Source organism: Taudactylus pleione, unplaced genomic scaffold (genome assembly GCF_031769625.1).
Source record: "Taudactylus pleione unplaced genomic scaffold, aTauple2 ptg000464l, whole genome shotgun sequence".
Lineage (NCBI taxonomy): Eukaryota > Metazoa > Chordata > Amphibia > Anura > Myobatrachidae > Taudactylus > Taudactylus pleione.
This window is the reverse complement of record NW_028284866.1, coordinates 1214829-1241220: the sequence shown is the minus strand read 5'-3', so window position 1 is coordinate 1241220 and position 26392 is coordinate 1214829. Positions and strand designations below refer to the sequence as shown.

Here is a 26392-nt window from a genome sequence, read left to right as displayed (position 1 = left end):
TGCTTATACAAATATGGTATAGTTTATCCAGGCAGTACTGCAAATAAAGGCGGGTATCCACTACCCGACAGTGAAAAGACTGAACGATAATGATATCGTTTAACTACACTGCAGGGTGCCCACACTGAACGATATGTCGGTCAATGCAGGCACAATCAATCATCTGCAAACATGCTGAACCTGACGATATCGTCAGGTTGACCAGCATGTTTGCACGATGATAGATGTCTCAAAGACCAAATTTTCAAACGATTATCGAACGATATCGTAATCGCTCATTTTAATAGTCTAGTGGATAGGCAAAGAAAATTTAGAAAACCAAGAAAATAATTGTTGTTGTTAAGTAATAATCAAGTGGAGCATGTTGTACAGATAGGTCAGCGGCAGTCACAAAGTAGCGGTATGGACACATTTCACTGTGACGAAGCGCATCAGTACTTTACATTGGGACCACCACTGGACTAATGGTTACAACAGCCTCAGCTCAGTGATAATCTTATGTGCTGACACATGATCGCCGTCTGATTATTCCTGCAGCCATTATAAGGAGCACTGCTTAACCATTAGGGGTCAATGGGCCTTATTCAGCAGAACGCAATCTGAACGCAGATTCCTGATGGTCAGGGATCTCCGCAGGCGCCAGACCCGTACTGTGCATGTGCAGTACGGGTCCTGCGTGTTCACCCTCAGTCCGGCATCAGACTGTCAGTGATTGACAGTCCAAAGCTAGGAGAGGACTGCCAAGCTATTGGTGGAAAATACAGACCATAGATCTCCAAATTAAGGGGAAACTTCAAAAGTGACATTACATTTATTCTGTTACCAGCAAGTGTGGCTTTGTGTTTGAGCACTGGCGCTTAGCCACTACTTAGCCAGACAGGTCAGCAGGTTAAACTTACCTAGTAAAAAAGACCCCGTAGAAAGAGAGATTCTGTCCGACAACAAATGCTCCAGGAACAGGGGGAAAAAATTACTGTTGAAATGACAGTGAAAAACCTGTGAAACAAAGCGGAAACTTAGCAACACATCCCTTACTACAGTACATGTCATTTATTCCATTTACAGAGTGTGTCTGACCAGAACAAACCCTGAATGAAGATATGCAGTAACAAGTAAACAGGGTGTGTATGTGACAGCACTGCGTTACTCCAGATAGCAGTGTTATGGATACTGTACACTAATGACCTTCTAATCACCAAGATAATGTGATGTCTGCAGATATGACTCACAATACACGTGCTGGGGGATAATCCATTCGAGTATGGTTATTTCATAAATCAAACATTTATTATTTTGGGAAGCAGACAAAAGACTGAAATACACGACGGTTCCATTGTATGGGAGGGGTTGGGTATGAAATCCCGTCTATCCTAATGCCACTGCTCAGAATACCGAACAGAGGCATCCCGACAGCCAGAATCCCGAGCCCCTTAGGAACGCATGGTAAGTATTTACCCTATCCCTACCCTAACCCTCCCCCCTCAGTGCCTAAAACTAACCTTCCCCTCCCCGCACCTTATCTTGTGCCTAACCCCGCTAGCTAACGCTAACCTCCCCCTAACACCCCGATACGTACCTTCGGAATGCCGGCGGTCGGGATACTGGTGCTGGGATCCCGACCGGTCGGGATTTCAACGCAGGTATTTAGACCGTCGGCATCCCGCACGCCAGGATGACGACTATATCCCATATGGGAGTTATATACTAACATTCTGAACTATGAAGAACCGCAAGTCCCCAATCAAAAAGGAGAGATGTCTTAATATTTGATCATTTCCAGCAACCCATCAATTAAATATTTTAACTCAATGATTTATAACTCCAATCCTCAAGTACCACCAACAGGTCATGTTTTCTAGATTTTTTTGAATCATACACATGTAAGTTCATCTATTTTGCCTGATCAGTAGTTTCCACAGACAGAAATTACGCGTGTTCATTCTAACACCCTGTACCGGTCAAAACCCGTGCAGTTCCTCTTTCCTGCCTGGGGTATCGCTCTGCTCTGGTGCTTCTAGCACACTCAAGTCTGTCTTTAAGCAGTTTGTTGCATAAGGTGATCATCTGCCTGTGTGCACGGGTGACCGACGGACTGACCTACATGCTGGCTGCGGAAACCAGCGACAATGAAGTCACAACTTACATACTGGTCGTCCAATTGGTGTTTAAGCAGTCGGTCGGCCAGCAAAGTCTATACCCCCACATTAAATTTACTGAAGAACAATCTTCATAGACTTGTCCTAAAAACATTCATCATCATTTGGGGACACAAACTCAGCTCGGTTTACATCAAAGCGCTATCAGTGAACAAGTAGGTTGGCAAAGATGGGGGTAACTGATTAGGAATATTATTAAAGTGATAAATGCAACTGCAATTTTTTTTTAGGTCAGTACTTCTCAGGCTCGGTCCTCAGGACCCCAAACAGTTCACGTTATCTAGGTCACCCAGCAGATGCCCATCTGTATTCATTACTCACTGACTTATGGGCATGTTGTTATTATCATCCTCCTTTATTTATAGGGCGCCACAAGGGTTCCGACAGCACCACACAAAGTACATAAAAAAATTAGCAAACACGAAAACAGCAATTTACAGTACAAAACAATACAGAATAAGAACATTGTTTATAAACATTGTTGAAATAGTGATCATAACACCCAGAATAAGCAGCAGGGCGTCAGCTACCAAGTATTGGGTGCCCTTGTGGGGAGTTTGAAGTAGATGATCGTATGAGTGAGGGAAGGAGAAGCACATAAGGGAAGAGGGCCCTGCTCGTGAGAGCTTACATTCTTAAGTTAAGGGAGTGTCGCTGAACTGGTTGTGAACTCAGACGCTTAATCACTCACATAGAATGCCCTACTCTGACGAGATTCTGCCCCTAGCATGTGGCTGGTGCAAGTTTGAATGGTGCGTCCAATGGTAGCGCCTGAGACACACCAAGCAGTATTTCAGCAATCTAAAGATACTCAAAGTTGGTGTCTTAGTCCTTGCACAAGCAGACACACTTATGTACATCAGGGAAGGGCTTGTACCGTTATAAGCATAAAGTCGCACAAGCTACACCAGCAAAAGACATAGACATAGACACACACACACAAGGACGCGGCAGCACCAGATTCAGAATCAAGCCCATTGTGTATTTTGGCCTAATTATCAAATGGCAGAAACAGCCTCCCCAAACTGAATAGTCACCTTGCTGGATCTGGCTGAGGATTTCCCTAACATATGTAAAATTCCACTAAAAACTATAAAAGTGCCCGCACATATTGAGATCGCTTGAGTAATATAATGGTGTATTTGCAATGACTGTAAAATGTACAACTGAGCGTGCACATAGCTTGGTAACTTAAGAGAAGGTTCAATCTTACCTGCACCAAGTTCATGCAGACAAACCAGACAAAGTTCCGGTGTTTTGATAGTTGTTTGAGGTATTCGAGAAGAGTGATCTTTTTCTCAGGAGAAGCCAAGGGTTCATTCACATATAATCTAAGGGAGAAACACTGCAGCATTATAGCGCATCGTACACCAACATGTAACCTGTAAAGTCTGTTCTCCGACATGCTAGTGTTGTAACAGTTTATATAGAAAATCAGACCGTAAAAAAATCAGTAAAAAAAATCCTACAAATAATTATACAATACCACTAAAATGGTATTCTATAATTATTCTCTTTATTTATATAGCACTAACACAGTGAATGTTTAATCATGCAAATGTTCATTTCTTTAGAAGCTAATAATAATAATAATAATAATAATAATAATAATAATAATAATGATGTTGTTTATGGAGGAAAACAAAGCATCTGGAGGAAGCCAATGCAAACACAATATGGGAAAAACATGTAAACTCCACAAGGATAATGCCCCGACAGGAATGTATCCCATAGTGAGGCAGCAATGATAGCCACTGTGCTGTTTTTTAAATGATTCAAACGTCATTATGAGCTAAAAAGTAAAAAAAAAAAAAAAGAAGTATTAGAGTAGTTATATGTATATTGTCACTGTAGCCATTGTGGCATGCTTGTTCCTATCCTGGCACTTAAAAAGCTTAACTGAGAGGGAAGGGCCAGATGCTGGGCCAACAGAACAAGGCTAGAGGGCATCAAGGTGGTCGGTTGGTGGATGAAGCAGAGCGTCAGCTAGAACCAGCTCATCCCTCATGTTAGCGTTTATCTAGATGGCTTTTGGTCTCTTACGTTGCTGAGTGGCTGATGACCGCCTTCTCCAGAACACGAGCTGGTAAAGTTGTAGGGTCCCACCACATCCTCTCCAAATCCCTACTGATGGAGAGAGGCGCAGAAACAATAACCTGCATTTTCTTGCGCCTGGCTTCATCAAGTCTCCCCCTTTGGTGACCAAACCATGGAAGTATACTGGCATGCCTTTGCCACATAGCTAGATAGAGCACCCCCTTTGCCCACACATAGCGCAACCTTTTGTGGTTGTCTGCATTGCTTACCGCCAAGCAAGGGTCCTTGTAATGAAGCTGCTGCCTTCCACACAAGCCAAGACCTACCAAAATCTGGCAAGAAGGAACAAAGGCCCTCATTCAGAGGCGGTCGCAAGAAGCGGTCTCTGAATGAGGGCAGCCACTGCCTTTTTTTTAGTGCGGTCTCCTGGTCGCTAACTAAGCTGTGGGTTACCACCCACAGCTTAGCGACCGACCAGGTTGATGGTCGCGATGGTGAACACCATCGCTACCATCAGGGCTTGCGACGAGACCCTAAGGTTGGGTCTCGGCAACCGCAAGCCCCAGGGAGTTTCCTGCTCTGATCGAGCAGGAAACTCCCCACTGACATCACTGATGATGTCAGTGCAGCCGCCCACAAAACGGTAGGCGTTCCTTAAGGAACGCCTCCGTTTTGGAAACCACTCCCCCGGCCCGCCTACAAAACGGGGCGAGCTGTCGATCAACATCGACCGCCGCCCCTTTTGTAGAGAGCTCTGGAGCGAGAGAGTTTCTCTCTCGCTCCGGGGCTTGCGCACGCGCAGTGCGGCCACTGCGTGTGTGCACGGCTAACCATCGACCCGGTTGCGGGTGCATCGGCGCTTGCGACCAGGTCTGAATGAGACCTAAAGAGCCTTAAATGCTTAAGACTGAATGGCTCTAGTAACTGAATCTGATTAGATGGGAGGTGTGTATTGGATGCAAAAACTATGACCCAAATATAATTCTAATTACAAGTGATGTCACCTTTTATAAAATGTGTTTATACTAAACATCCTATTCCGCAACAGTTACATTACTTTATATAGACACCAACCATTCCAGAATCATTCATCCAGAAACTGCGACAGTCAAATTCTAGTTGGTATTTTTCACCTATTAATGGATTGCTATCCTACTGGATCACATTAGAGCTCTGTTGTGGTGGGGCTTTGCATTATACAATAGCCTCAATATTAGAGCTGTACATCATATACTAACCAACAGTATATTGCCCATGTGGTATGCTGACATGCAAATCAGGATGTGGCCATCAGTGTAGGGCAGGGCATTGCATGCTGATAAAATAGTGTAGTGGTGTATTTAATTATAGCTTTGTATTGTTCCTAAATCTCACTTTCTGTTTAAAAAAAAAAACACCCAAAATCAGAGCGCCACTGCAAATAAGTTACTCCTATAATGTCAAAAGGCTTCAATGTTATCAAGTTTGAGACAGTGATTGCTGACAAACAGTTTAGATATTTCTGTACATAGAGGAAAAATGTGCGTCTTTTTAAACGGCCAACGTACTGTTTAAGATACATGTAGGATTTATTGGCATGTTGCGTGAGTTGACACATCATTAACTTAGGTACAGTATGATATATTAGGATTAGTACATGACGTTGAGATGACATTTGCAGGAGTCTAATGTACAGTTCAAACACGCAGCAAGGATTAGGCTGTCACTCAGAGGAGGCAGTAACAGACATTTTTAGGAGATGTTGTTATGGAAATCCAATCTTAACGCCTTATTCAAACACAACCTTGCAAAAGTTTAAGTAGGTCTTTTATGTGTGTGTGTTGCCCTAATCTTAATCTCTATTGGAAACCAATCCATTCCCTTCCGAAGGGTACATATTGGCTGTGGCAGTAACAAGGGACATCAGAAACACTGACAAAAATTCATGGGGGAGGAAGGGGGTGAAGAGGCATAGGCGGCAACTAATGGCATGGGAGGGACTGTTCCAGCAACCGGGTGTCTGTGTGCATTGCCACTCAGGCGTTGCCATTTAGGACAATAAATGTGTGATCTTCTATACAATACTACACACAAGTGTGGTTTACAGTAAATCCTCATCTGCACCTAAAGGCGTGGTGCTGTGGTGATTGTGGAGAGGAACCTGCTAGTGCTATAAACAAAACAAAAACACCTCTAAGAAATGGCTACGTACATCACCTGGCGGACAACCAGCAGTTACAGGGATATTACTACCATGCTTCACTTCCACTTAGACAATAATATTGTAGAACATTTGAATGAAAGTTGTTTTGCTTAGCAGATCTTTTTTTGTAACAATTGTTTATATTAACGGGAGTTGCCAAATAGTTTGTTCTGCTGACACAAGGTTCAATATTGAAACAAAAGATGACAGTTACAAGAGTCTAAAGTACCGATCATATGGAATCGCGAAATACTTTTAGCGTTATTAACTTTTGGGGTGACCCCAGGACCAAAGGAAGGATACTAAGCACCTGATGCCCCTTCAGCCATTAAGGCACCTTTGGCGATAACCTTATACACACGGTACGATCTGTACCACCACGACTTGAAAGATATATTTCAAAGATATCGTTCATAGATATCGTTCAGAGATATCATTCAGAGATCATTCATAGATCGTTCAAAGATATCCTGCCACATATCTGAACAGAGACAATTGATGATATCGTCCAAGTTGGCCTGCATGCATGGACGATGAAAGATATCTTTATCGTCCATGTGGGAACAAGCATCATTGGTCGTTGGTCGATTGTTCACTGCCTATGAATGAACGATATGAACGATATATCGTTCAACGATATGGTTATCGTTCATGAGAATCGTCCCGTGTGTATGCAGCATTAGTCTACCTTTATTTTTATTCATTGGATACCTATAGTGTTTTCTTGTATTATGTAGTAGATGCCATAAAAATCTACATGACAGTGAGGGAGTACAACTGATTTGCAGACATTTGGACTTATGAAATAGCATGGTGCTATATGCACAAACTTAATGTAACACTTAGCAACAACATTTTTGAACTCTTAATTTTTTTCTGATTATTGCTAAGGGTTACAACACCTGTGGATCACATGTCATATTATTCAGTAAGCCTCAATTTATCGCATGGAGAAAGCAAACTCCTTCCCTATAATAATTCATTTGAACTTTATAAACAGTTGCTGTGTACAGCATTGTGGCACCTGGACTACACAAATTAGACTGACATTTTGGGGGTTGGACAGACATTGACCACAATGTAGCCCATCACTAAGGCTGAAGGCAAAATGGCTTCCTCCATGGGGTCTAAATAACAGCGAGCCTGATTCATTACCGATCGCAACTGCGATTACGCACGCAATCAGCTGATTGTTGGTTACTGCGCATGATAGCAGTGCGCGAACCGGCCACTGCAATCGTGACTGCGATCGCAGTGACTATAGAGACCCATCTCAGAGTGAAGTGCAGACAGGAAGTGCCGCTTGTGGGTGGTAAGGGGGAGGGGGTGATCGGCATTTGAACGCCGTTGCTGGGGCATGCATAAATTAGCCACTGCGATGCCCAATGCAGACTGAGGAATCAGCATGCGATGAAGTTAGTAATCTCTGAGTAAGGTCTTACCGTGTGCAAGTGTGCGTGAGGCTGCGATGGTACTCAATTGTACCAATGGTTTCGCAGTCTTGCTAAACATTACGGATGTGTGTAAGGTAAAGTGGGAGTCCTAATGTTGTGCTGTGACGGCATAGGGATCGCAATGGATTAGCATACTACCACAGTTGAACTGCCTGCGTAATCGCTATTGCAGTCGCAGTTGCGATCGGTAGTGAATCAATCCCAGTGATCCAAAAACCCCATTTGGACAGTATCAACTGTTACTTGAAACTACATAATTTGCATCCCTTCAATTGCAATATTTCACACTTACTCTTTCAATATGGAGCCCTGGTCTTCAGCAGCTTTCCCCCCCGTCTGAAATCGTTGTTTTAGCAGCCATGTTGAGACAGTAAACCCCAGGGCGGACACTGCTGCCAAGATCACACAAAATATCCTAAAGGAGAAAAAGTCTTCCTTGTTCCAAACGGTGTAAGATGCAAAAACGGATAGTGAACCAATAGCGCTAAAAAGTGAACAGTGAAAGTTCAGTCTTGTCCTCTCCACTGCTGACACGGCAAGGTCAGCTAACAAGGCATTGTGGTTGAGGTCTACCATGGTGAGGAAGCTGTCGTACAGGCAGAGACAGATGAGGAATTGTAAGCCAGGGTGAGCCCAGGATACCCAGAATGCCAGGAAAGAGAGTGCAAACAATGGTCCATTTCTGCTCAAAGCATTGAGCCTCTTTAGCACCACTTCAGGGGTTGAGATAACTACATTGGACCTGCAGCAAGAAAATATACACCTCAATATCATTATTTTAAAAGTTGTCTTAAATCTTGTTTAGGGAGATAGTGGATATATTTGCAGTATAATTAGAAGTATTACATTTTATTGAGCATTTACGTTTTCAAGAAGTTTGACTGGGTTCATGTACTAAAAATTCTCTAGGAAGGGTCACTGACCAACATATACCTAAGCCTCAGCAATGCCTTGTCCATTGCGTACTCCAGGCATCAGAGTCTGGAAATTTGTTTTCAAGTGAGCAAGGCTGCAGCGTAGCGATGGCTCCAACCACTGTAAGATGACTGTAACCTGACCTCCTGTCTCTGCCCACTCACTTTAACAATGCCCCAAACTTGGCGACCCAGAAAATACATCAAAGTGGGAGATTTTCATGTGTGGGAGTAGGGGTCCTGGGTGTTAAATCACACAGCTATACAATTGGGTTCCATACAAAAGGTTGACGGTTAGGCACTAGGAGGGATGGTTAGGCACTAGGAGGGATGGTTAGGGTTAGGCATTAGGAGGGGTGGTTATGGTTAGGGTAAGGCACTACGAGGGATGGTTAGGGTTAGGCACTAGGAGGAACGGTTAGGGTTAGGCACTAGGAGGGATGGTTATGGTTAGGCACTACGAGGAATGGTTAGGGGTAGGCACTAGGAGGGATGGTTAGGGTTAGGCACTAGGAGGAACGTTTAGGGTTAGGCATTAGGAAGGATGGTTAGGCACTAGGAGGAATGGTTAGGGTTAGGCACTAGGAGGGATGGTTAGGGTTAGGTACTAGGAGGGATGGTTAGGGTTAGGTACTAGGAGGGATGGTTAGGGTTAGGCACTAGGAGGGATGGTTAGGGTTAGGCACTAGGAGGAACGGTTAGGGTTAGGCACTAGGAGGGATGGTTAGGGTTAGGCACTAGGAGGAATGGTTAGGGTAAGGCACTAGGAGGGACGTTAGGGTTAGAAAAAAAATAATGTGTCGACCATTTCCATGTCGAACTTTTGAACCAGACGACCTTCTGTAATGTCTAACTTTTGTCATGTCGACCTTTTTCCATGTCGACCAAATTAGTGTTGACATTTGGTATCAAGCCCATAAAAGTAAGGGGGAAGAGAGATTTTGGGGTCTATTTACTAAGCCTTAAGGTGCGTATGCACTAGACAATATTTTACATGATTCGCCGGATTTAGACGCATCGGAACAACAAATTGTGTACAATAGGTCCAAATTGTGACTGCCCACTCACGATCACAATGCGTGTACCCGCGGGTCATACATCGCATCTTCAGATATTGCCTACAGCAGACAAGATCTGCCAATCTCGTCGTACACGACGCACTGGAAATCGTTAAGGATGCACGATAGAAAGTCAGATTAGACACTTTAGCACCATATCGTGTCTTGGAGCGCCGGGGAAAGTTCAAGGGAAATCGCTCAATCAGCTCCTAACTGCCTTGTCACAGGCTGTGTTTGAAAAATGACAGGAGCTGGTTGGCTGGTACTTTATCTCCATCCAAAGCTTAGTAAATAGATCCCAAAGTCTTTTAATATGTATTATGTTTACATTTAAAAAATAATATTGACCTGCTGACTTTAAATATTTTCATTAGACGTACTGTATATATTCATTACACATTTTGTGGAAAGCAACTGCAACAGTATTTAATTGCATTACATAAAAAAAAAAAACTATATAACAAAACAAAAGCATTAAATGGTTTTACATTACTTTTCTAATTAAATATATTACACAGTTCAACAGAATTCTGCATAATATATAAAAAAGCTGCCTTCTCGCAGACATGCCTACAGGGGATCTATGAAATACCGCCGGACGGTTCGAATCCCGACGCTGGAAGACCAGCAGTGAAGATCCCGACACATAAGTATTTTCTATATTCACCAACCTAACCCCCCCCCCCTAACACTCCCTTAAGGGTGCCTAACTCTAACCCCCCCACCCAAGTGCCTAACCCTAATCCACCCCCTGTAAGTGCCTAAACCTGACCCCCTCCCCCCCCTGCAGCCTAAACCTCCCGGGGTGGTCCCTAACCCTAACCTCCGCCGGGGGTCCGCCCTTCCCCTAGCCCAACCCTAATCCTCCCGGGGTGGTGCCTAACCCTAAGTCCCCCCCCGGGAGCCCCTAACCTAATCCTCCTCCCCGTGCGGCTGTCCGCACCTGCCGCCCGGCTTACCTTCAATCGGCATGCTGGGCGTCGGGCTCCCGGCGTAGGTTAAATGGCAGGCTTCGGGATTTCGACGCCTGTCATTAGATCCCGCCTATAGATAGTTCTTAAAAAACAGCATTTTCCCACAGAAGGATTAAGCTTCATCTTTGGACGTTTTAGCAAATACATGTAAATCACTCTCTCCTTGTCTACTAGCTAGAATTGCTGGTTCTCCAGAATGGATTATGGTGGCAGAAACACAGAGAAACAAATCTTTATTAGGTCTCATCAGTGCAGGAATTGGATTGATTTGCTGTACAGAGCTTAGGAGAGTCTGCAAACAGTTCAGCTATATTCAGAACATACATGTTAATACATCTGGGTATTTTTAAGTTTCCTGAAGTCAGCAGACTTACTGTTTTGTGTTCAGGAAGATGCGGTCACTTAACCATCCAAACAAAGGATCGTTCAGGCTGTTCCATATTAAGAATATGGTCTATAATAAAAAATATACCATTATATATAACAAGTGTGTGGAAAGACAGGGCTAGCTACTAAATGTAATTCGCATATATCATTTTTTGCAGATAATTACACAAAAAAAACCTCATCAGGGAAACAATATGTCCCAAGAATAGCGTCGTGGAGAAGGGGTAGGGAGGAGGTTACTAACTAACTACCTGGGTCCAGACCTGTTGGAGAGGCCGTGTCTGCCGACCCTCCCCCTCTCTTACCTGTCAGCAGCCCCTCTCCCAAGCCCAGTGGCTGCAGGGCACAGTGATCACTCCCCCTTCCCTTGGATGTGCCCCTGGCTGAGGGGCTCACTGCACCCCTCTCCAGCGTCACTGTAATTCCTTTTTATATTTTTTTTCCCTAAAGGGCAGACATAACCACGGCCCCACAATTAGACCACGCCCCCACAAATAACCAGGACCACAACATGCGCCTAATCTGAGAAGGAGAAAGGTTTCTCCTGTCTGAATTCATTAACTTACTGAACGTCAACCAACTAAATTTCAAACTAAACACAGATGAGACAAAGCTCCATTATATTCTTAGATCTTGTACTAAGTCTCTGGAGACGGCAGATTGGTGACAGACACGTATAGGGGGAAAACAGCGACTAGCTGCATCTTATGCTTCTCTAGATCACACTATCCATCTACCCTGAAAGGTGTCCTATAGGGCGAATTTTTACAAGCTAAACCAAATCACTCTCAACGTGAGACCTCAATAGAACATAAGCATACTGTAGAAGGCAGGCAAGAGGCTACAGTCAGAGCAATACAGACGCCATGCAAAGCGACCAGCATACAGACAGGACATTTGTTATTATTTCTCCAATATATAGGTTGAACACTAGTGATAATAAAGAACATGAAAATGAGATTCAGATAATCTTTTAGTATTGAATAAAAATATACCAAGGCCACCCTTTAAAAACAAGGACATGTACTGAAATCAGGTTTAGATCTGGCTGAAATAATTAGTTGGAGAAGGTCACAAAACCTGAGCGACAGGCTAGTCCATAACCATTATACATCAAAGAGTAAACACAATACACTTTACAAATGTGGCAGATGCAATGTCTGGCATCCAAACCAGTGACCTTTGCATGATGGTCTCTGTAGTTCTAGAGCAAAGTTCAGTGCACAGTAGCGTTAAGCTCCTCAGCCTACGTCAAACTACAACTCCTGGCAGGACACGGGTAACAGTCCTTCTCTCACAATGCTGGTTGGATAACTTGTCTGTACAGGGATGCGCTATTGGCTGCATGTGTTCCCGAAGCTGCACAGTTACGCTGTGTCAGTGTTGTTTCTATGTCTGAAGAGACTGGGAGAGAGCAGTGATTTCAGCATCAGAGCCAAATCAGGAAAAGCCAAGGCCCCTCAGGCTTACTGATCTCTCATCAGGTAAGTGGTATGGTGGGTTACTCTAGCTGCCCCAGAGGGGGCGACATTCAGTGAGGGATGAGTCAAGGATGATGCCTAGAGGGACAGAAGGAGGGTGGTAGGTACAGAGAGGAGGGGAGGTGGTGGGATCCTGGATGGTAATCACATATGAGCGCTGTACTGTAGGGTCATTGAGACGCAAGTTATCCCTGCCCCTTATAGATGGAAACGGTTTTCATTACACCCATACTTTTAGGTTATGCCTATTAGGAGGTGTGTATCTTTGCCGGCTGTAGCCATCCGCTACATTGAAGGCTGTCCATGTTTACAGATGTGTGCAGGAAAACATACAGGCTCCTGTGTATGAGCACATTTCTGCAAGTCACAATTTCACTTTGAACATATTTTGCAGAAGTTGTTGTAATGAGTTTTTCAGAGATTTCCTTTCTGTTCACGGCAACCAGATAAAAACAGGCCCCACGCACAGTGTACAATTAAAATACGGATAGCACCGTCCCAAATCTTAAACCAGCCCCCGAGTTGGGCAGCCTGGATAGCACTGATGAGGAGTATTACTTAATATGCGTAACACTGGACACCAATAGGCACACAGCAGTATAATAAACAAAAAGAGAAATAATAGAGCTAGAGCTGCTCACCTGAGTAACAGGTTCACTCTTGTAGTCTCTGGTACATAGGTTCAGTAATGACAGCCAGACAAGGGTGAGACAGAGGCGAGTCCAGTAACCAAGTCCAGGGGTCTGATACACGGGTAATCAAGCAGGCAGGCAAGGGTGAGGCAGAGGCAGGTCCAGTAACCAAGTCCATTGGTCTGATACACGGGTATTCCAGCAGGCGGGGGGAGACAGAGGCAGGTCCAGTAGGCAACCCAAGGTGGAATTTACAGGTGAGCAGGCAGATTGGGGATTAGGTAGATACAAGTCCAGAAACACTAGCCGGTTCTCCATATGGGTCAAGCAAACGAGGTGCAGCACCATTCTCAGAGCAGCCGCTCCTGGGGTCTGCTGGTCTTACTGATTGGCCTGCAAGTTATCTGGGGCTCCCTCCGTCCGCCAGGCATCCTCGCATTGCTGCACTTTGTTGTTCAGTGCAGCTACCACGCTCATCCACTTCTTAGCTAGACACTGGGCCACTCTCCTTGCACCTTTGTGGATGTCAGGGCTAGGATGTTTCAGTGCCTTTTCTAGCTCTTCGGACACATTGAATAGGTCTCTTGATGATATGGAATAAATTCCTCCATTACCCCAATGAGTCTCACAAGGTCCCTTGTTTCCATGCAGATGGGTAGTTTTCCCAATGCAGCTAATAACAATGTCTTTAGCCGATGTTTCCATGCTAGAGAGTTATATAGGGACTCTCTATACTGGGGATCCCCCCAGCTGCTGCCCTCCAGCTCCCATGTATTACACCCCAGGTGGGGAATGCAGGCGCAAAGACAGGCAGCTGCAGCAGATGACAGATCTGCATTGGTGCTCTGCATCTTGGTCAGTATTGCTACGAGCTGCTCCTTTATTATGGCGCTGATCTCGCTCCATGGGTAGCGCCTGTGCCGCTCTATCAGCTCCCTGAGCAGGTGTAGAGCGCTCAGCTGGACTTCTTCGCTGGCATAGTTGACGTACCTTAGTATACGGAGCAGAATTATATTGTTTCCATGGCAGCTTTTCCTGTTGTATATCTGCACTATGGCCATTAATGCCTGCAGCACTGTCGACATAACTGCCACCATCTCCTTTCTCACTGTGCGCAGGAGAGCCATGATGATGGGATCATCAGGTTTCTTGGCCTCCTTTGGCGATGACCTTATGCCATTCATAACACACTGTAGGGAAGTTAGGCGTATGTCATCATCACAGTCATCCAGCGCAGTCAGTATGTCAGTGATAACGATGGTATAGACTCCTGACATACAGCTCTGGTGTCTGAGTTCTGCTGCCACTGTGAGACTTAGAAGCTTATTGCTGATACTGCAGAGACTTTGCAGGGCAGCAATCTGACATCATGGATGTTTGGATTTCACATACGATGTAGTCCATGTAATATCTCGATAACAGAACATGTAGTCTGCTAGCTGTCTGCCAGTCACTCCCTGCCTGCTCTGCTGGTATCATCACTCTCACTACTAGAGGCAGAAAGTTGTCTGTTAGTAATGAGGCAGTGTCCGCCCTCACCTTTAATATGTCCTCACTAGACTACCGTGGCCTTATCGTCTGACGCCGTGGATCGGCAGCAGGTGCTTCTGCTGCCATGTGGCCAGCGTACCTGGTCGGTTGATGCAGCTTAGGGGAGGTAGGCATTCCCCCGGCAGCTCCTCCTCCAACCCAGACGCGGTCCCATCAAAGGTTTTTGCACATCTGAGTCGCTCAGCCTACCCGCCTCGTGTATATGAGATGCTCACAGTACACTATTGGTGCGCTGCTGTAAGCGGTTGGTCTCAGGAGGTTTTGGCTCAGTCTCCCTGTATACTCCCATGGGTCACGTATATAGTGCACTATGGGCCATTTTCAGCAAGGAACGCACGGATGCAGACGCACGCAAATGGACAATTGTTGCGTACTGCGCATGCCATATGCATCGCATTGCACGTGCACGAACTAGCTACTGCGATGGGAACTGCGTTTGCAGAAACTACGCAGACCCAGAGCACAGTGATTGACAGGAAGTGCAGTTTGGGGGGGTGGTCGTGCAAACGCAGGCGTGCCTGTGCGTTTGGACTGCGTTTTAGGGGCGTGCACATTTAAGCCCTTGGGGCGACGGACAAAGCCTGAGGTCTAGTTGCGCGCAGGAAGTGGCAGAAATCCTGTGTGAAGTCAGGTCAACCACTATTATGCTAATGTGTTCAATGGTTCGCGATGTTTCCGCTGTCTTGCAGGGTATAACAGGAAGCAGGTTAAAGGGAAGTGGGTGGCATTGTGTATTGCTAGGCCTCTGCTTAATCTGCGTGCGTATGCATTTATTAGCATATACTCGCAGCAGACGGGTGTGTGCATCTGCATCCGTGCGTTCCTTGCTGAATCAGGCCCTATATCTTCCCAAGCATTGTGTTTTGAGTAGCTGATTCAAAGCCCACTGCAACTAAATTGCATATGCAATGCGACGGTTTGCTAGCTGCTGTGTTTATACAGCCTTTTACTTCTGTCAGTTATAGCTATCACTGTTTTTCTCCTCATCCCTCTGTTGCAGGTGTGTGGGGTTTTCTTATACTTCACATTTAATTGTTATTTGTGAAGGTTGTCACATTACATTGCATTGTTACCTTTGAAACAGATATGTCAATAAGTAAAGGGAATCAGGACGGGGAGGCCCCTGTGCTAGTTTCATGTAAAGCCTGTGTAGCGGGCTTGACCTCTCAGGACTTGGTTAAGGATTGTTTGTGTGCTGTCTGTTATAAAAGAGCCACCTCACCAGTCCAGTATACCAGTCCCTGTACAATAGCCATCTTGGGTGTCTTCCTTGTCTCAGATTATGAAGCAGTTGTGGATCGTATGGCTACTCCCATAATGCCTCCTTGTATGGGGTACCCACAAGCATCTCATCCTTCCTGGAGGGATGCTTATGCCCACCCAAGTCAGAGTATGGCTCAGTCAGCGGTTGCAAGCAGACCGGTAGTTCAGCATATGGATTCAGACGCATCAACAGACGAATCAGATGATGCGCAGGGCTCCTCTCCGGGGTCTAGCTTAGGGGAAGAGGACCATCCGTCCTCAGTGGATGTTCCTTCTTTAGTGAGGGCTGTTAAGTCAATCCTAGATATTCAGGCTGATGAACCAGTTCCTAGTAAGAAAGGCTCCAGTGTTTAAACCCCAGAAGGTGGTCAAAACGGAGTTTCCTAAATCTGAGCAGCTCACTGAGCTTATGGAAGAGGCATGGGGTAACCCAGATAAACTGTTTTATGTGCATAAAAGATTAACATCGTTGTATCCTTTCCCAGCTTCTGAATGTACTAAGTGGGAGGTGCCTCCTACTGTGGATGCTCATGTGACGCACTTAGTAAAGGAATGCTACATTGTCTATTCCTTCAGCATTTTCTCTTAAGGATTCTACAGATAGGAAAATGTAAACATGTCTTAAGGCAATATTTTTATCATCAGGAGCCGCTACTTGTCCAGCTATGGCTGGAGCCTGGGTGCCAAAGCTGTTGAGGAATGGACAGGGGCATTGGAGGGCTTTCTACCAGATGCTACCAGAGAACAGATGAAGCACATCTCCCACATACGGGAAGCAGCCTCCTATTTGGGAGGAGCTGCAATAGATGCTGGAATTTTAGCTTCTACAGCATCAGCAGCGTCAGTAGTGGCACGCAGGGTCCTTTGGTTAAGATCTTGGTGAGCTGATACAGGATCAAAGATGGCTCTGAAAACTTTACATTTTTATGGAAATATACTTTTTGGAGCAGAGTTAGATATGATAATAGCTACTCTGGCGGCTTCAAAATCTGCAGGTCTGCCATATACGGCTACATTGAAGTCTAGGCAGTTTTTCTTTTTGTTTTTTTCATCCTCAGGGATGAGCAAAGGAACAGTCTTCCTCCAGACAGTCTAGTTTTTATAGGACAACCAGGCGACAAACTAAGAGGTCTGGGTCGGCCAGACGTCCAGCATCTAAGCCGGACGACAAACCCTCGGCCTGATGGGGCAGGCCTCCTTCTTGGTGGGGGATGCTGGCATCAAACAACAGCAGATGCCTGGGTCCGAGAAATGGTCTCTCAGGGGTATGCTCTCACTTTCCGGAGGCATCTTCCCCAGAAGTTTTTTTGCACAATTCCTCCATCAGGTGTGGTAAATGTGGCCCTTCTGGAGGCCATTCTTTCCCTGCAGCAGGCAGTGGTAATAATACCGGTTCCTGTGTTACAACAAGGACGGGATTATTATTCCAATCTATTTTTGGTACAGAAACCGAATGGGTCTCATCGACCTATTCTAAATCTAAAAACCATCCACAAATTTATTTGTGTACCCAAGTTCTGTATGGAAACTCTCCGGTCAATTATTTTGGCAATGGAACCTGGGGATTTTATAGATCCCCTTGACATTCAGGATGCGTATCTGCATGTTCCTATTACGCCATCCCACCAACAGCTTATACGGTTTGCTATCCTACAGTAACATTACCAATTCCAGGTGCTGCCCTTTGGCCTATCAACAGCCCCTCTCAGGTATTTACCAAGATAATGGCAGTCATGACTGCCTATCTCAGGCGTCAGGGAGTCAGAATACTACCATATCTGTACGAGCTTCTGATATTGGCAAAAACTCCAGTTGTTTTACAACACCATCTTCAGCTGACCATAGCCTGCCTGCAAAAGCACGGCTAGATCAGCAATTGGAAGAAACCCTCTCTTTCTCCCACACAGCAGATGCTACATCTGGGAGCACTTCTAGAGTCTCAGGCTCCAGGAACAGAGCTACATCCAGGTCACCAAAATTGTTACTTTGCAAAACCCCATGCATAGAATTTAAACCCATGTCATGGGGAACAATGGTGTATACATTTTTTACATGGAGAGTGCATAGGATGGTGCCCAAAGGAATATGAACCAAACTGTTCAATTTTAACAAAAACTGAGTTGTGTCCTTCAAAAAGGTAGGCTGACTCATAATTAATGGCTGTAACAAAAAAATCCAAAAATTGGGAGATGGGTTGCAATAGGGATCCCCGGGCAGAAACGATAGGTCTGCCCGGAGGATCCCTAGCATCCTTATGTACCTTCGGTATAGTATACATGACAGGTACTAACGGGTACTCTATCGTAAGAATATCAAACGATTTTTTGCTGATTAATTTATTCTGTAATGCCATGATCAGAATGGAAAGCCTTTTTATACTCCAAAGAAGGATCCTGCAATTTGTCATCTATATTATCATGTGCACGTGCGGGTTGTATTATGTGGGTCAAACAATCCGTACGTTTAGAGAACGGATGGCGCTCCACGGTTCCGCCATTAGAGCGGCCCTAGAGGGACGAGAGAGCGAGTGGCGCGTCATTTTAGGGGTGCTCAGCACCCTTTAGCATCCCTAAAATATAAAATATCGACCACATCACTAAAGATATTAGAGGGGGTGACTGTTGTATAAATTGAGCCGCGGTTCATGATGACCCGTGTCGTGCCGCATGCCGCCTGATTGGCCGGCTTCAGTGGCGCTTGGAGATGACATCATCTCCAAGCGGCCACTGCAAGCAGTGCCTGCCCGAGCGGCACGAAGCAGCGCACCCCACCTGCTCTCCCGGCCTCCGGACCACTGCAGGATAAGGTAAGTTGGTCGCGGAGAGGGAGGGAGGGGAAAAATCGCTGGTCACCTACGCCGGACAGCCGGGTCAGTGCTGACCCGGATCAGGTGTGAATGGTGCCGACTCGGGCATAGCCCGGGTCGGCGCCGCAGTGTAAAAGGGGGTCTGATCCGGGTTGGAAACGTGTTCCAAATCCCGGGTCAGACCCGGGGACTTTGGTGTAAAAGGGGTTACTGCTAACAGAGGGAGACATACACTTCATTGGACTGAATAGAGTTTTACCACTTGCTTGGCGCTGGGTCTCATCATTTTTACACACTGGGAGTATATGATGCATCTTCATATTTAAATTGCTATTAAGGAATCTGGTTACATTTATTGGTTGAGAAACATCCATCTAATCGTTCCAGTAAAATCTTTATAAGAACTACTTGGCTTTTAAAAGCCTTCCTAGGAATTTCTCCCTATCAAGGGACAGAAAATAAGCTTATACTACTGAGTGTTCTAACCAATTCCATATCATCAAGTGTTTGTTCAGACCAGTTCCATGTTTGTGTTTACCCCTGATGAAGTCCCGTAGGTGGACGAAACGCGTAGGGTCATCGCTTTGAAAAACCTCCACCTACCACATAAGAAGTCCACCTAAGAGCTCACATGTGTAAAGGTGTAGGTGGCAGATAACAACATCTATCCTTCTGTACTGGGGCAGGTTTACTAAAAGTTGTTTTATGCGATTTATGTATTTATTTGTATTTTAAATTGTTCATATTTTTACCTCTGTTGATATACCAAGAATAAAATATTCAGGTATAAGAATTATGGGCTACCATAGGGCTTTTATTTTATGAACAATATCCAAAACATAAACTTATGGTGATTTGAAGACTAACTAGAGGGTTGTGTTTGACCAACAGCTAATATTGCAATAAATCCCCCTAAGTGGTGGAAATTTCTTCTGTTCAATTAATACTCAAAGTTGTAGCGCACCAAAGGTACCCCTTCTCATATATATATATATATATATATATATATATATATATATATATATATATATCACAGCACACATTTACATAGATCAACTATGGAACTAACCTCTCCAATCCAGAAAGACAGCTTGTCGATCTTGTAAACAGAAACAAAGGTGTCCACATAGTACAAGAGGAAGACATTATGCAGGACAGAGAGGAAGAACGACAATGAGCCATAGAGCACAGCTGTGGGGAGGTGGAAAACTGCTGCCACAACTCTCAAGCCCATGTTAAGTTATTCAGCAACAGACGTCAGTCCGTATCCAGTCATCCATACCATCTGCTGCTACAGAATGCCCAAACCATTTGTCCTAAAAGCCAAGAAATAAAATAAAACAAAATAGAAGCTTGTTAATATCACAATATACACCACAATTTTACCGAACAGACTGTAAAACCCAAAAAAGAGGATGTCACCTGATAAGCCAATAAACTTCTGGAATCAATAATGTGCGACTATTAGGTCACTGTCACCCGGTACAGCTCTGAGAACTTAAATAGCAATCAGAGAATGTACACGTACAGACCTGCTGAACAAGATTGTCTGTTTTACATTAGTACATAAAAAAATGTAACTGCCTACTGAAAAACGTCTCCCATCAATGTGCATTATTTGTGAACAGCCGTAGGGCTGAACCTGCCAGCTCCAACAAACAAAGCCCAAATTCTGAATTTCATTTCCTTGCCCGTAAAAATGATGACGATAAGCAGGCGTACAGTATATCAGCTCAGAGAGATACACTGTTACTTTGTTACTACAGTGTGCTAGAGGGTACAAATCTATTTCCCACTTACTGTTTTCTTGTTTAATTCCAGCAAATTTACATTGATATACACTGATAAAACAGATTTATAGGACAAACGAAAAAAAAAAGTTTGTTACATAAAACAGCTAATAATAATACTATAGACGTATTTCAGCAGTAAATATTTATGGTGGAAACCCCCTTTACTGGAAGATTAACATATACATCTGTGAGTCACAAGATGACTCTAGTTTCAATGTTACATTCAGGGACCCTTTCATTACAAGAAAGGTGGAACATGGAATAACATTGTTTGTGCAAGACACCATAAACAGATGAGAGGAGAAGAGTTTAACAATAGCCCATAATCTAAGTAGTTAATTACTGAATTGTTACATTACAGACCCATCAAGAAGAAATTATATGGTGTCTGAATGCGGTCACCATCTATAGATAAGTTTATTGCTCACTGAAGTCCAAACCTGGAACCTGTAACACTATATACAATGTTTTTCTTGACCATTTGCTTGGGTAAATCTGTACGGTTACTGTAAGGTGAAAAAATTACAGACACCTGTTTTAAAGCAGCCATTGGTGCCTGGATTTTCTGTGCAGCTTCTTGGAGTGATACGGTTGGAAGGAGAACCGTATCACTCAGCCACTATAGAATTTCTCTCTTTGGTGTATGGGCACTCCTGTTCTCTCCTGGGACCTTACTCAAGTGGGCCTACTCCTTACCGTCCTACCTGCTTCAAGACACCAGGATTTTCAATCTAGTCGATTCCAGAGCCTCCACCCAAACTGTCCTAGATTCTGGCCCACACCTAGTACTCTGGGCAGAGGCTTCGGCCTTCCTTAACACCTGGAAATGCTCCTGGTATTCTTTTGTCTTTGATTTTATCCCCTGCCTAACTTCACAATTTGCTTGCCTTGCTTACTCCACCTTCCCCAACATGCACTGTTTCAAATGTTTCCTGAAAACAAACTTATTCCCCCTTGCCTACCTGATCTCTTCCTAACCCGGACCTCCTTCTCGCATCCTTACCTCCCAATACCACCACTCCTCCCCTTCAGAATGTAAGCTCTCGTGAGCAGGGCCCTCCCTCCTAATGTTTCTTCCCATCTGCTCAATGTACTTTCTCAGCCTGCTGGCATATTATCAACTTTTATCTCTATGGTGCCACAAGGGGTCCGCAGCGCCTTACAATGTTCATACAAGAAGCAATATGAACAAAACAAGAAAAAAGTGACTTACAGTACAGAACACTGCAGGACATGGACATATAAATATTTAATCATTGTCATAATACCCAAATAAGCAGCATGGCAACAGAAACCAAGGGTTAGGTGTCACTGTAGACAGAGTGGAGGAGATAGTGGTATAAATCAGGAAAAGGAAAAGTACATGAGGGAAGAGGGCCCTGCTCGTGAGAGCTTACAGTCTGTAGGGGAGGGGCAGACAGACAGGGGTGACACAGAGGGGAGAGACAGTGAGCAAGGAGTATAGAGCAGTGGGTTAGGATGAGAGCTTGGAGGCTTTGATGAGCGCCTGTTTGAAGTATTGTAGAGAGGAGGAGAGTCTGATAGGGAGAGAATTCCAAAGGTAAGGAGCAGCACGGGCAAAAACATGGAGGTGGGAGTGGAAGTAATCAGTTGGGAGCTGTTCATTTGTGGAGATAAGTGGGCATATTGGAGTGTGAAGGGACATAAGGTCAGAGATGTAAACAGGAGAGGAGTAGGTCCTTTAAGCTAGTGTAGGGTTTATAGGAGAAGGGAGACAGATATAGTACGTTTGGAGAGGAAGATGAGCCAGGCATGTTAGTTATATGCCCACATCTGTAATTAGGTGTTATTATGTATGCATTGTTATATTTACTAAGCTTACCCAATTTTGCATCTTGCTCTGTACAGAGCACCAAAAGTTTGCGGCACCTATTAACTAAAGGCTAATAATAATTATATTTTTCTTTGGAAATATGCTCGCTGTTGATCACAGAGTCATTAAACTTTTTTATTATGTTTGCAGAAGTTGTGATGGCAGCTGCTCACCAATGTAGGAACATGCTGTGGGTATCTGGATGCAAGCACTGTGCTAAATGGCTGTAGGCAGTTGATGATTACCAGTACAGTACTAGCCTGTCTGGTGTTGATTATTAAATGCACACTGCGAAAGTCTGTCTCTGTGCAGTGGATGATTACAGGTATACTGCTAAAGTCTGTCTCTGTGCAATGGATGATTACAGGCACACTGCTAAAGTCTGTCTCTGTGCAGTGGATGATTACAGGCACACTGCTAAAGTCTGTCTCTGTGCAGTGGATGATTACAGGCACACTGCTAAAGTCTGTCTCTGTGCAGTGGATGATTACAGGCACACTGCTAAAGTCTGTCTCTGTGCAGTGGATGATTACAGGCACACTGCTAAAGTCTGTCTCTGTGCAGTGGATGATTACAGGCACACTGCTAAAGTCTGTCTCTGTGCAGTGGATGATTACAGGCACACTGCTAAAGTCTGTCTCTGTGCAGTGGATGATTACAGGCACACTGCTAAAGTCTGTCTCTGTGCAGTGGATGATTACAGGCACACTGCTAAAGTCTGTCTCTGTGCAGTGGATGATTACAGGCACACTGCTAAAGTCAGTCTCTGTGCAGTGGATGATTACAGGCACACTGCTAAAGTCTGTCTCTGTGCAGTGGATGATTACAGGCACACTGCTAAAGTCTGTCTCTGTGCAGTGGATGATTACAGGCACACTGCTAAAGTCTGTCTCTGAACAGTGGATGATTACAGGCACACTGCTAAAGTCTATCTCTGAGCAGTGGATGATTACAGGCACACTGCTAAAGTCTATCTCTGAGCAGTGGATGATTACAGGCACACTGCTAAAGTCTGTCTCTGGGCAGTGGATGATTACAGGCACACTGCTAAAGTCTGTCTCTGGGCAGTGGATGATTACAGGAACACTGCTAAAGTCTCTGGGCAGTGGATGATTACAGGACCACTGCTAAAGTCTCCGGGCAGTGGATGATTACAGGAACACTGCTAAAGTCTCTGGGCAGTGGATGATTACAGGAACACTGCTAAAGTCTCTGGGCAGTGGATGATTACTGGCAACTTCTAAAGCCTGAGTCCAGGCTGTTGATAACTGCACACATGTGCAACTTCCTAACTCCAGGCAGTTTCTGAGGTGTCTTGAGTACTGCAGTTTTGGGAACACTCAGCCACTAGAAACCGTTTTTTTAACAGCTTGTCAGGGAAACCCATTCTTCAGAACCTGTAGAACAACATGAACGATCTCTGTGGTTCAGAGGCACACAACTTTCATAAAAATATCTCTTGTGGAGCTACTGAACCCAGACACTGCTGCAGTCTCCAAAGAGGCCCCTTGAGAGCGTGACTACCTCCAGAGGCACTCAGCAGAGTGACAGCACTTCTGAAGAAAGCGGGTCAGAGTAGAGTGCCAAGATTGTAGAGAGGACCATTGAAACAAAAATCCATTATGTGACCATTGCTAATTATTATATATTTCTCTGTGTTGCAGCCACCTACCTTTAATAAAACTGCAATTACACTTTATATATCTAGAATATTAACCAGGGACGGATTAAGAGAGGAGGGGCCCATGCGCAGCCTTCATGTGGCCCCCATCCCATTCCCTCACTGGCGCATGTGCCAAGTAGACTATGGCACTGTGCCAGAGTCTACTGTGTATAAGCTGATCTCCAGGAACATGGCGCCCACGCCATTTTCCCGGTGATTGCTCTACTGCGCATGTACACATCTTTGGGAAATGGGAGCCACACCACTTCCCCATGATTTCTGCAGCGCCGACAGACAGACAGGTAAGTGTTGTCTATGAGCGCTCATTAGCTCCTGTGTTCAGAAGGGCCCACGCTATACATCATGCACCCATTACAGATACACCCATGATTTTACCGGATACAAAATTCTGCTTTCTCTATCAGACTGTAAACTCCTTAGGACAGGACGACTGTTACATCTTATTTTTATAAAGAACTAGAGGAATTGCACTGCACAGCTCATCCATATTCAGGAAAGTGACACTTCCAGTGACAAATCATTCAAACCAGGGACAGTTCCAGTCTGTACTTTATAGTAATGGCCAATCAGCGGTGCTGCATCGATCATTCTGACTGATGCGGGTTCACTTGTCTTCATTTAATAGTTATTATTTGCCAAATGCGCTGTCAGTGCATTGCGAAAAGTTTGCGCAGTAAAAAAAAAAAAAAACGACAAAAGAAAAGCCGATGTTTGCACAGTGGATCGAGAGACGTCGGGGACCAGATGAGTATATAGCTGTTTCCACATCATGATTTTTGGATCTGACGTGCACGCTAATGCAGCCACAACTCCGTCTATATGCTAATGCCGCAGCCGAAAGGATTCGTACAGAGACACCCATCAGCTGCTGCACTAGTCCGCACCATACAACATTGCCCCAGCCCTACGGAGGCGCAGATCATCCATCTGAACATGGCCGCTGAAATCACTGCAACTACAACAAAAGATGCAGTCGCTGACAGCAACACAGCCGCTAGCCACCCCCATTACCACCCAGAAACGCCCACTGAAGTCGCCTCTGCGCCTAAACTCGCTCAGCGGCATCGGGACGCATGCGCACACTGAAAACATCATTCGGTTGCACGCGGCATCAACTAGAGCGCACCTCTGACCCAGCACCCGTCTCCAGTACTTATCCAAAAATGTTTGCGTCAGGCATGAAAATTAATCTTTTTATAAAGAATCAGAGATTGGTGCCCATCACCATTACCCTCTGTGTGCCTTCTATGTGGTACCCTATGGAAGATGCATTTCATTTGCAGATTATTCTAATAATGTATACATAGAGTAATACAAAAGCGCCAGCAAAATGATATGATGAATCAAAACTGGCAGAATAAGAGCAGCAGCTTCGTATGGTATATAATAATATTACTAAAGTAATAATATCTAATCACACTGAGGCATCCAGAGGCCCATACCTCATCCCGGCTGTCTTCCCGTTGGTGTAGTAGGAGACACTGACCTGTCATATCCAGGGGATCTCAGGCCTAGACCCTGCACTGAGGAGAAGCAGTAGCACGGGATCCGGATATCTCTGTCCTCACTTCCTCTTCCCCATGGACAGAGAGCGGCAGGCGAGCGCCGTGCTGCGGCCTATAGTAATGCGGAAGGAGCCGGCGTGTGATGAGAGGAAGCTGCGGGTATTACAGCTACTGCTGCTGCCACGGTGGCAGAGAGACTGGAGCACACTACACACACAGGTCACTCACATCCTGCACACATCGGTCCCTATGTACATGTCATATAATGGGAGTCTGTGAGTGACACTAGCTGTGTTTTTATCACTCTCAGCGGCTGCAGGTCCCATTGCTGCTGTCATATGTACAGTAATAAATAGAATTGCAAGGGAGGTTAGCAACCAGATTCACAATGAATTAATACATATGGGACTGGTTTATACTGAACTCTAATAACCCTTCGCAGTGGCAAACGAAGGATTTCTAGATGTGGGTTTCCAAATGCTAGAGTGAGTATGGCCAGTCCATAAAGAGGGCATAATTAGCACTTATCCAGCTTTAATATGTGTCATACAAAGTGTATTGTGTGTCATAATTCCAGCATATACAGGACCAGCGATCACAGTAACCCATTATATGTGTCATACATAGTGTATTGTGTGTCATAATGCCAGCATATACAGGACCAGTGATCACAGTAACCCA

General features: G+C 44.8%; 1 protein-coding gene across 2 annotated transcripts in view; it reads right to left on the bottom strand.

Moving 5' to 3' along the window:
• SLC68A1 (solute carrier family 68 member 1) overlaps window positions 1–25923 on the bottom strand; it is a 42844-nt gene extending 16921 nt beyond the window's left edge. The window contains exons 1-6 of one of the 2 annotated variants that reach the window (XM_088448700.1): window positions 25649–25923; window positions 19965–20211; window positions 11150–11229; window positions 8122–8571; window positions 3370–3487; window positions 900–996 (exon numbers count right to left, since the gene is read on the bottom strand). In XM_088448700.1, the coding sequence (XP_088304826.1) occupies window positions 900–996; window positions 3370–3487; window positions 8122–8571; window positions 11150–11229; window positions 19965–20129 (910 nt within the window). In that variant the 5' untranslated portion in view covers window positions 20130–20211; window positions 25649–25923. The remainder of the gene's footprint in view (window positions 1–899; window positions 997–3369; window positions 3488–8121; window positions 8572–11149; window positions 11230–19964; window positions 20212–25648) is intronic. The other variant, XM_088448699.1, reaches the window with a different exon arrangement.
• Between the last annotated feature and the right edge of the window lie 469 nt (window positions 25924–26392).